The sequence below is a fragment of the Notothenia coriiceps genome, unplaced genomic scaffold (genome assembly GCF_000735185.1).
Source record: "Notothenia coriiceps isolate Sejong01 unplaced genomic scaffold, NC01 NC01_scaffold00014292, whole genome shotgun sequence".
NCBI classification, from domain to species: Eukaryota; Metazoa; Chordata; class Actinopteri; order Perciformes; family Nototheniidae; genus Notothenia; species Notothenia coriiceps.
In genome coordinates, this window is record NW_011346993.1 from 35,987 (window position 1) to 50,448 (window position 14,462).

Sequence of the window (14,462 nt, forward strand, 5' to 3'; positions counted from 1 at the left end):
GAGGATGTGGCGACGTAGAGTGTCCCTTTATAATAATAAAATAAGATGTAAATAACTTTGAACAAATGCAGAATGCATTAACTTTGCAAATATGAATATATTTATACCGGTTTTAATCGAGGTGGTTACTTTGTCTTCGTCTAGTAAAAGTGTGCTGTAATAAATACGCAAACACAAAGTGATAAATATGCTTCTTTGATTTGAGAAACCCAACAACACAAGACGTCTCCTAACGTTTCTCCTATAGTTAGTTTCTTCCTCGTCCACCTAGGCCTCATACTTTCGAGTTACGCGATGGGCCGCCCGCTCTCGTTTCGTCGCTGCTCTTCGTTTCGTCGTTGAGGAGGTTCATTCCTCGCGACATTCTACATACACTCCTCTTGTCGGAGACGACATACGATGTCGTCTGTCCGAACAAGACGGAGGAGAGAAGCACGAGGCAACAATGAATCTGTCAATCGACGAACTGAATGTCAGCGACGTAACGAAGAGCGGTAGCCCACGCGTAATCTCGAAAGTATGAGGTGCCTAGGTGGACGAGATAAACTGACTATAGGAGAAACGGAGACGTCTTGTGTTTGTTGGTCTCATCAAAGAGCATATTTATTACATTTGTTTGCTACTTATACATACACTTTGTACGGCCTAGCTTTTTTCATACTACACCTTCAGGCGTTGTAAAATCCGTGTACCATGTAAAGACAAGTGGGTTTATAATCAAAAGCAAACAAATCTGCATTACTGGTTCAAGTTTGAATTCCTATACAACATGCGACATGGAATAAACGGTAGACTCTACATCGCCACATCCTTCATGCATCATTTTGTTTTGTGTAGTAACACATCACTGTACATGAATTCCACCCCATCCATTAAAACCCTTTAGTCGGCTCACGTGATCTAACTTTGGTGGTCTAGGGGCGGTGGCGTTGACGACGATGGTAAACATTAAACAAAAAAGCACAATACCCATTAAAGGTGGGGTAGGTAATTTTGGAGAAACCAGCTCGAGTGCGCTAGAATTTGAAAATACACAGCCGGGAAAAATTTGCTACTTCCTTACAGAGCCCCTCCTCCAACACTCACCAACGCGCACATGACCAATGAGGGCACGAGATGAGTTTGTGCACAGATGGAAGGCTGACAGGCAGGTAGGCCATCCAGTTACTTTAGCCGGGCCGGCTCAGATGATTGGTCGTGCTTTTTACAGCGCTACGGCTTCCACAGATATATTTTTTTTTATGGATTTATTGTCAAAGCACTTCAGATATTCATTGCTATCGGGATGTTAAGAGCATTCCATGGAATATAACAAAAAGTGTTTCTGAAATAAATTACATACCCCACCTTTAATTAATCAGAATACTGTATTTATCACAGGGCAAATACGTTTTTGAAAAATTTAAAAAAATATATATATAAAAAAGAAAAACCCAAAACAACATTTTTTTAAATAAAAGAAAATGAATAACATAAAAAACGTTAGAATTAAGTCAAATTTAAATGTGTTTTTAAACACAATAAGTTAAAGTAAAATTGTGCACATTGAACTATAATAATGCCAAATAATATCATAATTTGTTTTGTCTTTAATTCTTTATTATTGCATGCCTTTAATTCCTGCTATGCCACTTTTTGCTGTAACACTGTACATTTCCCCGCTGTGGGACTAATACAGTACTTCTGATTGTGTTTACCTTTGGCTAGCTGCAGATCGAACAGGTACTCCGTCTCCTCCACCTCGCGCTTCGGGATCAGACCCTTCATCTCGTCCCGCAGCTCCTTCAGCTTGATGTAGAAATGAACCTTATCCTGCGCACGGGGGAACTGTGCACAGCGAGGGCTGGACGAGGGCATCAGGTAGCACACCTGGGGAAAGTAAATATATGTTGTGAGGATTGCTGTTTGTGTTGTTAGTTATATATATATTTTTTGTAATATATTTTGTATTGACATTTAGCAGCAAACAATTACACAGTGTTTTTTTTTAATTGTACATCTTAAGTCTGTCCGAAATGCCTTTTAGTTTAAGATAAAATAAAAGCAGTAAAATGTACCATCAGGACTTCACAGTAAAATCATACGTTTGTCAAAATAAAATCTGGCCTATGAGGAAATCAGTCCACTTTCTCCATCGTGACGCAAATAGTTCCAGTTTGTGATTGACAGATGATGTTATCCTCTCCATTTTGTAAATGTCCGTCGTAATATCCATCCATGCGTTTAAAGTTGGGCTATCTGGAGATAACCATTCCTTGTAAGAGCTTTTTTACTCGCCACCAGCAACAGATTTAATAAATATTTGTCTTTTTTAGTCCATTCTCGAGGTATGAGTCCAAAAAAACAAAGTCTTACTCTCCATGGGCACATGACATTTGAAAATATATTGTAAGGCATTGTTAGTTATATTTTAATCCAGATTCTGTTTCAACTTACTGTTTCAGTTTCTGGGATTTTGTAAGGCTGTAGACCGAAGTCGAGTTTCTTTGCCTTCACACCAAACGTTTCTTTGCAGAAGATTTCATAAATACCTGCCAAAATGAATACAAGTCAAAACACTGTTGTCTTTATTATGAGCCATCTAAACACTGAGTCTCAAATGTTTTAATGAGTGTACCTTTTCCATTGAAAGCAGCTATTAAAGGTCTGTATTTCTGCAGCTTGTCGAGTAACTGTCGACCTCCTTCACGAATCTCCTTACTGAAACAAAAAAACATAAAAATATAGGTTTTGTTTCTTTAAAAGGGACACAGGATTATTTTACAAGGCTTTTTACACATTCCTTATTGGAGCCGAACTTAGACTTAAAGGGGACCTATCATGCAAAATGCACTTTTTGATGTCTTTTATACATAAACATGTGTCCCCGGTGTGTCAGGGAACTCACGCAGCGTCAGAAAATAAAACCCTCTCTCTTTTCCTCCGTACCCAAATCTCTAAAAACAGGGCTACAACGGAGCTGATCCAGATTTGTATATATCTGAGACCCATAATATATGCCTAAAATAGCATAATAGGAGACCTTTAAGTCTAGTGAAAAAGCTATAAGTACTTATTGTATTTTCTGAAAGCGAAACTGTATTTCCATTGAGTTTAATTATTTGTATTGACCTGGAGAGGTCCTTGCTGCCGGGTGTGGTCCTCTCCACCATGTTGGTGAAGCCGATGCTGTATGTCTCCGGCAGGCTCTGGTCGTGCATGAAGTTGAGCTGCTCGTCAGTCAGACCAGAGAGAAACAGACATTTCCCTGGAGAGGAAAGAAGGAGATTTTACAATGTCATAAGGCAAATGGCTTTCGAGACACACGTTTAGCACATGACTTTAGAAAAAGTGTGATAACAATTATTCTTGGGGGATCAGGAATCAGTGATCATCCCTGATTTCAGTACCCTCTAAACATTTGTTATCTGACATGGCAAAATGCTTTATTGAAAGTTATATTAACTGTTAAATGTTGATATTCCGATTAAATTACCCAATTAATAATAATAATAATAATAATAATAATAATTTCAATTTATATAGCGCCTTTCACGAAACCCAAGGACAATTAAACAATTTTAACAGCTCTACACAAAACTAAAAGCACACAATGATATCAAATGTAATTGCAATGAACCATAATGCTTTGTGTATATCTGTATGTTTGGAGATCTGTACTGAACAAACAAACAGGGCAGAAGCTAATCAGTAAATAACTGAAGGAAATTGAATGTCAACATACAGAAATGGTTTCCTGGGTTCGGGTAATGGCGTCCTTTGTACGCCGACAGCAGTCCCGGGTTAATTCCAATCTGAGGAGAAACATGAAGGTGTTACCATGGCAACAGACAGGGAAAATGTACCGTTGTTTTGTGTCTGAAACCTTTTTTCCTACATCTGGCACCACTTAACCACTCACTCAAACAAACAAACAAATACATATTGCTATTGGGAATGATCTCCCTATCTCCAGTTAATAACTCACTATCAAGATGTCCAGGTTGTAGGTGATGACGTCCGGCAGGGTTTTGGTCATCACCTCCTCCACTGACATGCCGTTGAAGCGGTTCAGAGCCCGTTTGGCTTTTTTCGCTGCCTCGATCTCGTTCTCCTCCTCGGTCGACTTTCCATCTTCTGTCTGCTGCTTCGGAGGCCGGCCGCGCTTCTTCTTCACCGGCGTAGCCACTGAAACAGAGTGTGACATTTATTAAGCAGCAGCGGCTGTAAAGACCCTGCTGCAGTTAATGACTGAAACATTAGATCATAATCATGTTTATTGTCTCTTTGTAACTCTGGCACAACAATTTCCTTCGGGATAAATAAAGTCCTATCTGATCTTATTTAATCTGTTTTATTGTGTTGCACCGTTGGAGAAGCCTGTGACCTAAGATTGTCATTGTCATAACTACACTGTAGCTATGCACACATGACAACAGAATCTTGAATCCATCTCATAATCGTCTTTTTTGTACTTTTTAGGCGATAGTAGACCAAAGTTAGCATTACCAAAATGTGGCTGTTGAAATTCAGATATGAGTCCAAGACTATACCAGCATGTCTGGAATGATCTGCATTTTTATCGTTGCCGTTTGAAGCTGAGCGTTCATTTGAATCACTTGTACTTTCAGTTTGCCTTTGTTTGACACTATCATTTAAAGGTCCCCTATCATACTGTTTTTCATCAATATATTATAGGTCTCAGATATATACAAACATGTCTCTGAAGTGTTTGGCTCCAAACACCAAACAGATCATTGCAGCATTACCCATAATCCCCTCTGTTTCAGCCCTGTTTCTAAAGTGCTGATTCTCTTTCTGTTACTTTAGATGAAAATAAGGAGCCCCTCCCCACGCCCCTCTGAGAGAGATTTGGTTAAAAAGAACTCAATGGTGCTCTAGGAGGAGATTCAGGTGATAAGGTGGGGGGGGGGGTTACCTTGGTTGCTGATTGGCTAATGGTTACACAAGCCAAAAAATCGTTATGACATCATAAAGTGGCCAAAATCTGATCAGCTCATTTTCAGACAGGTTTTTATAGAAATGGATCAAAAAGAGAGAGAATCTTTGTTCCTGAAACTTTCAGAATCTCTTTGCACAGAGGGGACACATGTTGATGTAGAAGAGACATGAAGAAGAGGGGACACATGTTGATGTAGAAGAGACATGAAGAAGAGGGGACACATGTTGATGTAGAAGAGACATGGAGAAGTGGATTTTGCATAATAGGTGACCTTTAAATGTGTGTGTGTTAGGGAATACCTTTGAAACCCCTCCCTACCTTGAGGTGTAGCAGCAGGCTGAGGTTGGAGCTGCACGCTGGGCTCCTGCTGCTGCTGCTGGGCTGTGTGTTGCTGCTGAGGGGGGTGCATGTGTCCAGGGTGCTGCTGCTGCTGCTGCTCCCTGAGGTTGGGCTGGTAGGTCAGCTCGTGGTACTGATTCTGGGCCGGGGGGTTGAAGTTCTGGTAGAAAGGTTCCTGGTGAACAGGAGGATCCCGGTGGACGGACAGCTCCGCCATGACGGGCTCATCTCTGGGACCCTCTGTGTAGAAGCCCATGTTGTTATAGGGCATCACATACTGAGCCTCAGGGTGCTGCTGACTGGACTGGTACCTGGAAGAGAGAGGAGGCGTGAGAGAGGAAGAAGAAGGACGGTTAAAGAAAGAAGGAGGTGAGAAAAATAGGACCGGACACAGCAAGAAGGGACAGAGTGTTACTGGTGTTTGATGGCGTGCTGGAAGGAAAAGTAGGCGAGACAAACTTACAAGACACAATACTTACAAACAATCATGCTCGGATAACCACTTGTTTGTATTCTCTGCATTTCATTCAGCGTAGAGTGTGTTAATCAAGCTCTAAATGTAATGATTTATGTGGTTTATTGGTTGATTTTGAGAAGGCAAGACACAAGATAAAAACTAAATGTCAAGATGATCCTGGCCTATTATCGAAACACGAGATAAATCTTCCCAATGATCTTCAAAATATACTTTGAACTCTTAATATGGTACTATCAAATCACCTGACTTTCCATTATCCGAATAAACAAAATATCATGCATTACCTATACTTTTATCACTTTTAGTAAACATTCTTTTGAGTAAATGAAAACTAACAATCTTAAAAAACGGTAGTCATAAATCACGAAAAGGCCTTTTCTTTTTTAAATGATCATTTCTGTATTTTTTTTTAATCAAGATCTTTGTCCCACTTCTCTAGCGTGATAGCGAGCTAGAATGCTATTTCAAGTAACTCATCTGGGAATATTTTCACAATTATGCCGATATTGAAAACTCGTAATTTTGTCAGCTGGTCGCCTTCAAATGATATATCGTTCCATCTCCTAAATTTGACCATATAACCTTAGATAACCCTCTCTCATTGCACCTACAAACAGGAACACCACCCTTTGGCTGACCAGAATGGAATGAAGAGATTGATACTGTGATTGAACTCAACTACGGGTCAAACGTGTGGAGAGTGTGTTCAGATCTAATGCTTGCCAACAGGCCGCAGAGTGATTTATGAAGCCGGTAGCGAATGACCGTGTAATTACAGTCTTTATTACCAGGGTTGGAAGACATCTAAAGAGAAGTTATACTGTCAAAGATTAACTTTTAGGTCTTCAAATGACTGCAATTATTACAATTATATAAAAAAAAATCATGATAGCAATTTAGATAATGTTTTTGAGAACAAAAAAAAAAACATGTTTTAGTAGCTTAAATGTTTGTGTGTCCACTTTTTTATTTGTTTCACGGATTATTTTTTGAAATAATTTATAATTCTTCAGATTATATAAAACAATTTTATCCAGTGAATTGCACTACAACAATTGCCATGTATTTTGTTTTCATTAACTGACTAAATGTCAAGGTAATCTGACCCAAACCTGATATGATACATACCTGAATTATTACTCAGGGTTATATTGATTGAGTGTATTAGTCACGGTTTTTTTTTAACACATTGTATTACACAGTTGTTAATATGTTTAATAATTCAACTGTCACTTCCTACAAGCCAACATATAAAGTACAAAGGTATGCATGATGTCGTGCGGTTCAAAATGTAGTTCATTTGTCTTCATCTCATGCATGAAAAGGAAGAAACATGTCATTATTATCCTTAATGATGACACTGTCACTTGCTACAAGCCCACATGTAAAGTATACAGGTATGCATGATCAACATGCAGTGTATTTCTCTGAATCTCATGCATGCAAATGAGGAAACATGAGAAGTTTTCCATGACCTGCTGCCACCTCTACAACAACTCACCACTGCTGAAAATAATCCGTAGGAACCGTCAGTGATGTATACTGGTTTTCTTCCATCTTAACAGTTGACTTATTTCAACAAATGTACATTCATTCTGCTGCAAGGGCATCAATACACACTGGACATGTGGATTGTTTGAAGAGTATTGTTGTTATTGTAGCACATTCGGTTCATTTCTGCACAAAGGAGACGGATGGACGGCTAACACAGGAAGAAGGAATCTGTGGCTAACAGGGAAGCTAACAACATTACGGAGTCCTACAGCTGCGGAAAAACAGGAACTAGCCTCTATGTTAATGAAAAATAAACATTTAGGAGGAATCTAACATACCTGTTATACATTTTGTTCTTTAGTTTTCAAATAGGGAGACGGGGGGCTGGGAATCCTCCCAAAACAAAGACCATTTAAACTTCAACATTTCCTGTAGCCCAGAGGGAGGCGCGCTCAGCGCCACCTGTCGGCCAGGAGGGGAACTGCAGGGGGAAAATACAAATAAATAAATAAAAAACATTATTTACGTCTATGTTATTACCAAATGTTTTAATTTAATAAAGATGTATTAACTTCATATACACTCAATCATTTTAATTATGTACAATTTTGGGGTACCTTAGTTTTGCTTAAATCCATGTTATGCTACTACTTTTTATTCACCTACATTACTTATTTGAAGATTCAGATTATCTTTAGGAATACTCGCTGTAATGATAACAATAATATTCTATTAATAAACTATTTCGCAGTCATTTCTTAAACAAAAATGGGAGAAATGCGGTTTATAACCTATTGAATATGTAGATGTCATGCCTCTCTATTAAATATAATATGCCACTGAGCATCCTTAATTTTTGGGTTTTAAACTGACAACATATAGAAAAGAACATTTATGTATCAATAATTATAATCTAGTTATAGAATTATTATTATTTTTTGCCCCAAAAAGGGTCACTTTGCAATATGTGTACTTTCATTCTAAGATTTTGATGGGGCGTACCCAGGGGGGGACTGGGACTAAAAATCAGCCCGGGAATCTCGACCGGCCCACTTCAGTACCGCTAGTAAATTGTCAACGGGGGGAGGGGGGGTGTGTGCTAGTGATTTGTCCGACCGGCCCACTTCGGTACCGGCCCATCAGGATTCGTCCCGAATGTCCCGATGGCCAGTCCGCCACTGTGCGTACACTTCCAAAAGAAAAACTCTCCTTTTTGGTTTGGAACCAGCAATTACTGTCTGTCTCTTTAAAGGGTTAAATGCAATACAAAAATCATCATCAATCAATTTGAACATTTTTATCCAATGGTTCTTAGAGGTGGAAGCAGCAGTTAATTGATCACATACTCACACAATCATACACTTATCATTAAGGACAGAGAGCAGCAGCAGAAAGTCTTTAGTGCAGATCAAATCAACAATGTGTCACAGGCGGCACATTGTACAAGGCCAACAGTGAAGGCATGTAGTGTGGAGTAAGGTATAATGTATATAAAAGGATCATTTTAGGGTAAATACCTCCTTTAAAGTGCACAAAGCAAGCGGTGAGACAGGAATGGTTTCTCCTGACCTGCCTTCAACAGCCTCTCTCCTATCTTAAGTATTTCATATATGTGTTAGATCTTTAGTGTGCCAGCTTAAAAACATTTATAAGATACATTCATTCTATAATCCATTTGCAAAGGCCTTCAGACCGAGTCAGAAAACAGATCTCTAGACCAATCACAGGCCTCGTTGTCATCAAGGGAGTCACAGTTAGATCGATCCAGACTCCCCTCATCAGTCTCAAAACTTCTCTGTGATGTCAGGTTTTGATCCAACAGAGTCCTTTTACAGTTCACCTTTTCTCCCTGCCGCCCCAAACCACTGCTGCTGTTCTCAGCCTGCAGTCTCCTCCTGAGCTTCACACTCAGCTGGGTTTCAGCAGCGGGACTCGGAGGAACAATCACTTCATTGTCCGACACATCACAATTACTATGGTGCTGCTGCTGAGCCAGTAGATGTTCTTTATGCTTTTCTGGTTTCCAAAACCTCCTTTTTGGGGTGAATCTGCTGCTCTGTCTGCTGGATGTCGTACTCCACTCCACGTTTTCTTTCGTGGACGTTCTGTCACACTGCGGCAGCTGCTTAGACCTGTTTGATTGACACAGAGGAGAGGTGGTACTGGCTCTCTTGTTACTGCCCTTATCAGACTGATTTGGGTGAACAGCAGAAGAGTCTTGACTGTCAGGACTGAGTTCAGCGAATGACCCGGTCACAGCTGCTTTTACGATGGGGGTGGACTGACAGGGAGGGGTGAAGTCAAACTTTATGGTGCCTGGAATGAAACTGTCTCTGTTATTGCACTTTTTAGTTTCAAGTGTATCTTTGTCTGGTGTTAAATGCGTATCCTTGTCACTGCTTAGGTGCTGTTGGTTTGGTTTGGATAGCAGTGGGCAGCTTTTAGTTTCTGCACGTGTGTCGATCTGGTTTGTGTTCATATTGCTTATAAGAGAACTGCCGAACAGGTCTGCCGAACAATTGTAGGAGTCTTCTTCAAGCTGCTCTTCTTCATTTTCAAAAGATAGAAGACTAGCTTTGTCGTCTTTCAGATAACACTCAGGGGAACAAACGCTTCTGACTTGAATCTCGTTTGAATATCCAACAGGACTCTTATGCACCCGGTCAGATAAAACACCTCCACTCGGCGCAGGTGTATTTGTAATATCCAGAACCGCCTGTGAGTTCCTTTGACGAGCAGAAGGTGACTTATGTGATACGTTCTCGATCTGTGAACGGACTTCCAGGTTGTTTCTTTCTGTTTCTTTCTGATTCTGCACGTTTAAATGTGGCTTTGCTTCACTAACAATGTTCCAATCTTTGTTTTCCTCATTTAAAAACTCCGTAAGACTCTCAGAGAAAGGAAAATCCTCCCAGGCCAAGGAGCTGGACAGAAAGGATTTGGTGAGATCTCCGGTAGAAATCTCCTTAGTCTTTGATCTGTTCAGGCCAGGTGGGGGAGGACTGAACCAAGTGTCTCTGACGGGGGTGTTTCCAACAGCTTTCTCAATGGATGAACATTCGGCGAATGATGGACTTTTGGAAGGAGATCGCTCGCGACCTCTCTCCTCCTGGTTCCCCCAGCTGCCTCTGGGAGCAGGATGTGGTGTTGTGTTCTTGTATGCGTGTCGGCTGTTCTCCTCTCTGCCCTCCTGAGTGCTGCAGCTCTCCTCCTGCTCTGCTGATGAGGTAATTAGTCCTAGGGATTGTTGCCATAGAGGGGTTGGAGAAAGGGTGCTGTCTTGGTTCTGTGAACTAGGATGAAAACAATAGCAACTGTCAAGAAATGTCTTAAAGGTGAACAATTTATTCAGTCACACCACTTGACACTGAAAAATCTCTACTTTTGAATAAATAAATAACAGGATATAGACCAAGCCCCCAGGAAGTGCGCCGGACTCTGATGAAAATATTCGTAGTGTCCAAACGACGGCACTACAATTTCCGTATCAGTCCGTGACGTCACCCGGCCCAGAAAGACTTTTCCCCATTGACTAACATTGGGAAAGAGACGTCTGTAAATCAGCGGATCATTTGTTTTAAACTAAATAAACTACCCAGTATGAACTATTTTATAGCCCTTATTAGAATCATTCGGTCCTTAAAGTTGTAAAATGTACTAAAAGCCAAATCTAGATTTATTTTCTCTCCATTCATTCTAGTGAGCCGAGAGTGGGAGCTCCGGGGGCGGGGCTTAAGGGGCGCATGCTCTGTGAGCGCACATAGGGGGTGTTTCTCAATGTCGAGGACGCTTGCTTGGTAGCACATGTCTTCCGAGTCACTTCCTTCAGAAGCGAGGCAAGAATCCTTCCTGGCATTCGGAAAACAAAGAGTGGAAAAGGCGAGCAAGTGTGCAGGTGTGCTCATATGAGAGGCCCCGCCTTACATTTTCCGCCACAGATTTTGGGAAATTGGTCCGTGCACAAAGCATTGTGGGGATTTTAAGAACGCGGAGTGAGTCACATGTGCAGATGTACACATGTTAACATGTACACAATTGCAGCCTCAAAATTTCTCGCTAGGAAGTACGCCGGCCTCAGTAGAATTCCAAGCATCCTGGACATTGGAACAGTCCTTCGGCGGGACTCGATGACGTAGTATGCTTGAAATATTGGCTCTCGAGCAGCCTTCCTCGACATTGAGAAACACCCCGTCTTTGGCGGAAATCGCACTCCATTTAAGGCGGGGCCTCTCATATGACGCACCTCCCAAGCTGTATCCAGTTCTTATTATACATCCATGGTATAGACAGATAAAGATTGTTCCAAATAATAAACATGGTGTACGTACAGACACATTGACCCCTCCATGATGAGACAGCCCTGCCAACTCCTGTTTTAACATATTTTTTAATATAACTCTTACAAAACATGTTGGATTTTCCATTTCAGATAAATCAATCAATTATCAGATAGATACTTTAGTTATCAGTTGCTTCTTCATGTCCTTACCTTTGAGATGACTGGGATAAAAGACCTGAGACATTTAGTGTCGTGTTATTGAAGCTGTTTGGAAAATGTTCAGGGATCAGCAGCAGGGTCTGGGGTCCGGGGGCTTTGCTGGGATCAGAGGATCCCCGCTCATATTCTGCAGCTCTCTGAAGAAGGGTCCGATAATAACTGACCACAGAGCAGCCTGAGAGGCCCGCAGCGTTGGGGAGAATCATCTGACTGGCAATAAAGTGAGCGTCACTGCTGTGGCCATTCGCAGCAGGCTCTCCCAACCAGGGCCCACTTCCTGATTCCTGAAGGACACAAGAACAGGAACCGCTGAGATCAAGAAGACTACATACAAATGACATTCAATAAAACACACAATTTGGACATGTTGTTCAAAATCCTAATTGCAATTGTACCTTAATACCAAAGATGAAATGCCTCCCAATGAAGCAGTCCTGCACAGCCTTCTCCAGAAACGTGGATCTGTTTGATGCTCCATCCAAACTCTGCACCAACCTACAACAATACATTACATATCATTTATCATACAGAAACTAAAGACATCCACACTGCTTTTCACTGAACCGGAAAAGAGTTCAGTGAAAAGTAACTTAACCCTGGTCACATGAATCCTCTGGAACACAGGGTTCCTCCCAACGCTGTTTTAGAGCCGTTATAAAACAATGTAATGTAATGTTACATCACACCTGACAGAAAAACGTTCATTAATGTCGTACCAACTAAGATTAGTGCAAAAAATAATGCTTATAAGATAGTATCTGAGAAGTAATAAGAGGAGGAGATGTTTGAATGGTGATATACACAGTGATAGATGTTAAGGACTAACGGTTATAATTAATAAATACATTTGTATTTATTTTAAGATCTTTTCATACAATCATACGTATTGGGATCATTTGTATTAATGTGGACCGGAGGGAGAGGGTGACGACGAGCATAAGTTTCACTTTCCTTTTTTATTTCAATTCCAACTTTGGTCATGAAGAATATGTTACTCTATTGTCCACGTTCATAAAGCATAAAGCAACAGCATCAGAGCACGGTGCAGAGTCTCTAGAAGAGTTTACAGTTGTTCCTCTTTCTTTTAAACATCCATGTAGTCCGCTGTATAGAAAACTGTAGTTTCCATAGTTTCCCCACAGCAGCAGACGCACATTCATGACGTCCGCTGGCGCATAATAAACACGTCAGATAGTGAAAGTGCAGCGGATTCTCTAAAGTACCGCAGTTTCTTCTCCTAAGTCCTTTTGAATTCTCCTATCCACTATCCCTTAACCCCGTGACGTTTCACTCAGAGGTCAAGGAATAGACGATAGGGTTAGAATTTAGGAGCTCATTTTTGGATTATCCGACCGCAACCCATCACTCTATTCATTGGGAATATAACCGCCATACTTAGTAAGTATACAACACTGATGGAAGTTTATATTGCTGAAGTGTGGAGTTGCTTGACAGATATTTTGTCCGTTCTCACCTCTGTAAACCACTCGCATGAATACCAAAGAATTGGTTCAAGCAGCCTCCAAATACTGTTATTCCAAATATAAAGGTGTCCCGGGCGACTCTCAGAGAAAGACGGTATCTGTACTCCACCTGCTCCCTCAGACAGCTGCAACCACACTTAGAGCATCTGCATCTGAGGAGCGGACAGAAGAGGAGACACTCAATGTGAGAGAGATTTATAGATGGGTAATAACAAGTTAACTGAGCATTGTAGAAATACATGAATGTGTTTTACCTTTGATACAGTACAACTTAGATACAGTAGATGTCAGCAAAGTAACTACATATATTAAATAAATGTAGTGGAGTAAAAGTACACTATTTACCTTTGAATTTTAGTGGGGCAGAAGTACAAAGTGGCAAGAAATGTAAATAAATGAATCAAGTTAAGTACACATCTCTCAAAAAGCACATTACTTGAGTACATGTACTTAGTTACCACTGATTTTACTTAAGTATGACTTCCACTACTTCTTCCACTTCTGCATTTCACCTCTCTGCTATGTGATCTCGGTCTAGAGTTGTTAGTCGCAGTAATGTTTAAAAATACAATCCATTGGACCCAGTATTTCTCCTTCACAGAGGAAATAAGTGTTGTTTTGTGTATATTTGTGCTTTTACCTCGTCGTGTCCTCCTGTTGAACATCAATCCTCGAGAAGCAGCCTTTACAGCTCGGATAAAACACACATGCATCTTTCAGAGACAACACAGCACAATCCACCAGAGCCCGTCTAACAGACATGAAGTGACTGAAGCTACTCTGCAGCTAACATGCTAACCTGAGGCTAACTAACACTTCGTTCTTACAACACGCATGAAGTGTTATATTTACTTAATTATAACGGAAGAAACTTTCATTAAACAACACTTATTAATTAAAATAGAAAAACGCTAAAATAGTCACTTTCTGACTGTAAACGTCTCTTAAACTAAATAAAAACATTGCCCTCCCTTTTTGCCCAACTTGTCCTTCTACTTGTTTTGAATCCTGGCGGTTAGAGAAGCAGTGCTGCCCCCTAGCGGACAGGAGGTGAACAACTGAATTATTAAATGCTATAATGAAATATAATATTAAAATTGTATTTCTGGATCTTTTAGTTAGTATTTTACTGTAGTTATATGTCCTTATAGGACACACTTTTTCGCTATACATCCCACAATACAATTTTTCACTTGCAAATTCAGTAATGTAAAAATCAAAAATAAA

The 14,462-nt window shown here is 40.5% G+C and overlaps 2 protein-coding genes across 3 annotated transcripts in view; both read right to left on the reverse strand.

Annotated features, from left to right (window-relative positions):
* The window catches only part of tdg.2 (thymine DNA glycosylase, tandem duplicate 2), a 27,627-nt gene extending 19,912 nt beyond the window's left edge, over positions 1 to 7,715 (reverse strand). Inside the window, exons 1-8 of one of the 2 annotated variants that reach the window (XM_010774603.1) lie at positions 7,592 to 7,715; positions 5,261 to 5,592; positions 3,968 to 4,167; positions 3,725 to 3,794; positions 3,112 to 3,247; positions 2,618 to 2,700; positions 2,437 to 2,531; positions 1,698 to 1,869 (exon numbers count right to left, since the gene is read on the reverse strand). In XM_010774603.1, coding sequence (XP_010772905.1) covers positions 1,698 to 1,869; positions 2,437 to 2,531; positions 2,618 to 2,700; positions 3,112 to 3,247; positions 3,725 to 3,794; positions 3,968 to 4,167; positions 5,261 to 5,592; positions 7,592 to 7,602 — 1,099 coding nt within the window. In that variant the 5' untranslated portion in view covers positions 7,603 to 7,715. Of the gene's footprint in view, positions 1 to 1,697; positions 1,870 to 2,436; positions 2,532 to 2,617; positions 2,701 to 3,111; positions 3,248 to 3,724; positions 3,795 to 3,967; positions 4,168 to 5,260; positions 5,593 to 7,260 lie in introns of both variants that reach the window. The other variant, XM_010774602.1, reaches the window with a different exon arrangement.
* Positions 7,716 to 8,535: 820 nt separating this feature from the next.
* ddias (DNA damage-induced apoptosis suppressor) lies at positions 8,536 to 14,211 on the reverse strand. Its single transcript, XM_010774604.1, has 5 exons — positions 13,876 to 14,211; positions 13,226 to 13,387; positions 12,147 to 12,246; positions 11,743 to 12,035; positions 8,536 to 10,546 (listed from the first exon to the last, which is right to left on the reverse strand). Exons 1-5 carry the CDS (start codon positions 13,995 to 13,997, stop codon positions 8,941 to 8,943), a joined length of 2,283 nt encoding a protein of 760 aa, XP_010772906.1. The 5' UTR covers positions 13,998 to 14,211; the 3' UTR covers positions 8,536 to 8,940.
* Between the last annotated feature and the right edge of the window lie 251 nt (positions 14,212 to 14,462).

Excerpts from the sequence above, each read along its gene's own strand:
- ddias (XM_010774604.1), bottom strand. The coding sequence starts at position 13,997 with ATGTCTGTTAGACGGGCTCTGGTGGATTGTGCTGTGTTGTCTCTGAAA. Across the intron at positions 12,247-13,225 it reads CATGCGAGTGGTTTACAGAG|GTTGGTGCAGAGTTTGGATG; the intron begins GTGAGAACGGAC and ends GTATTGTTGTAG. Across the intron at positions 10,547-11,742 it reads TTATCCCAGTCATCTCAAAG|TTCACAGAACCAAGACAGCA; the intron begins GTAAGGACATGA and ends TTTTCATCCTAG.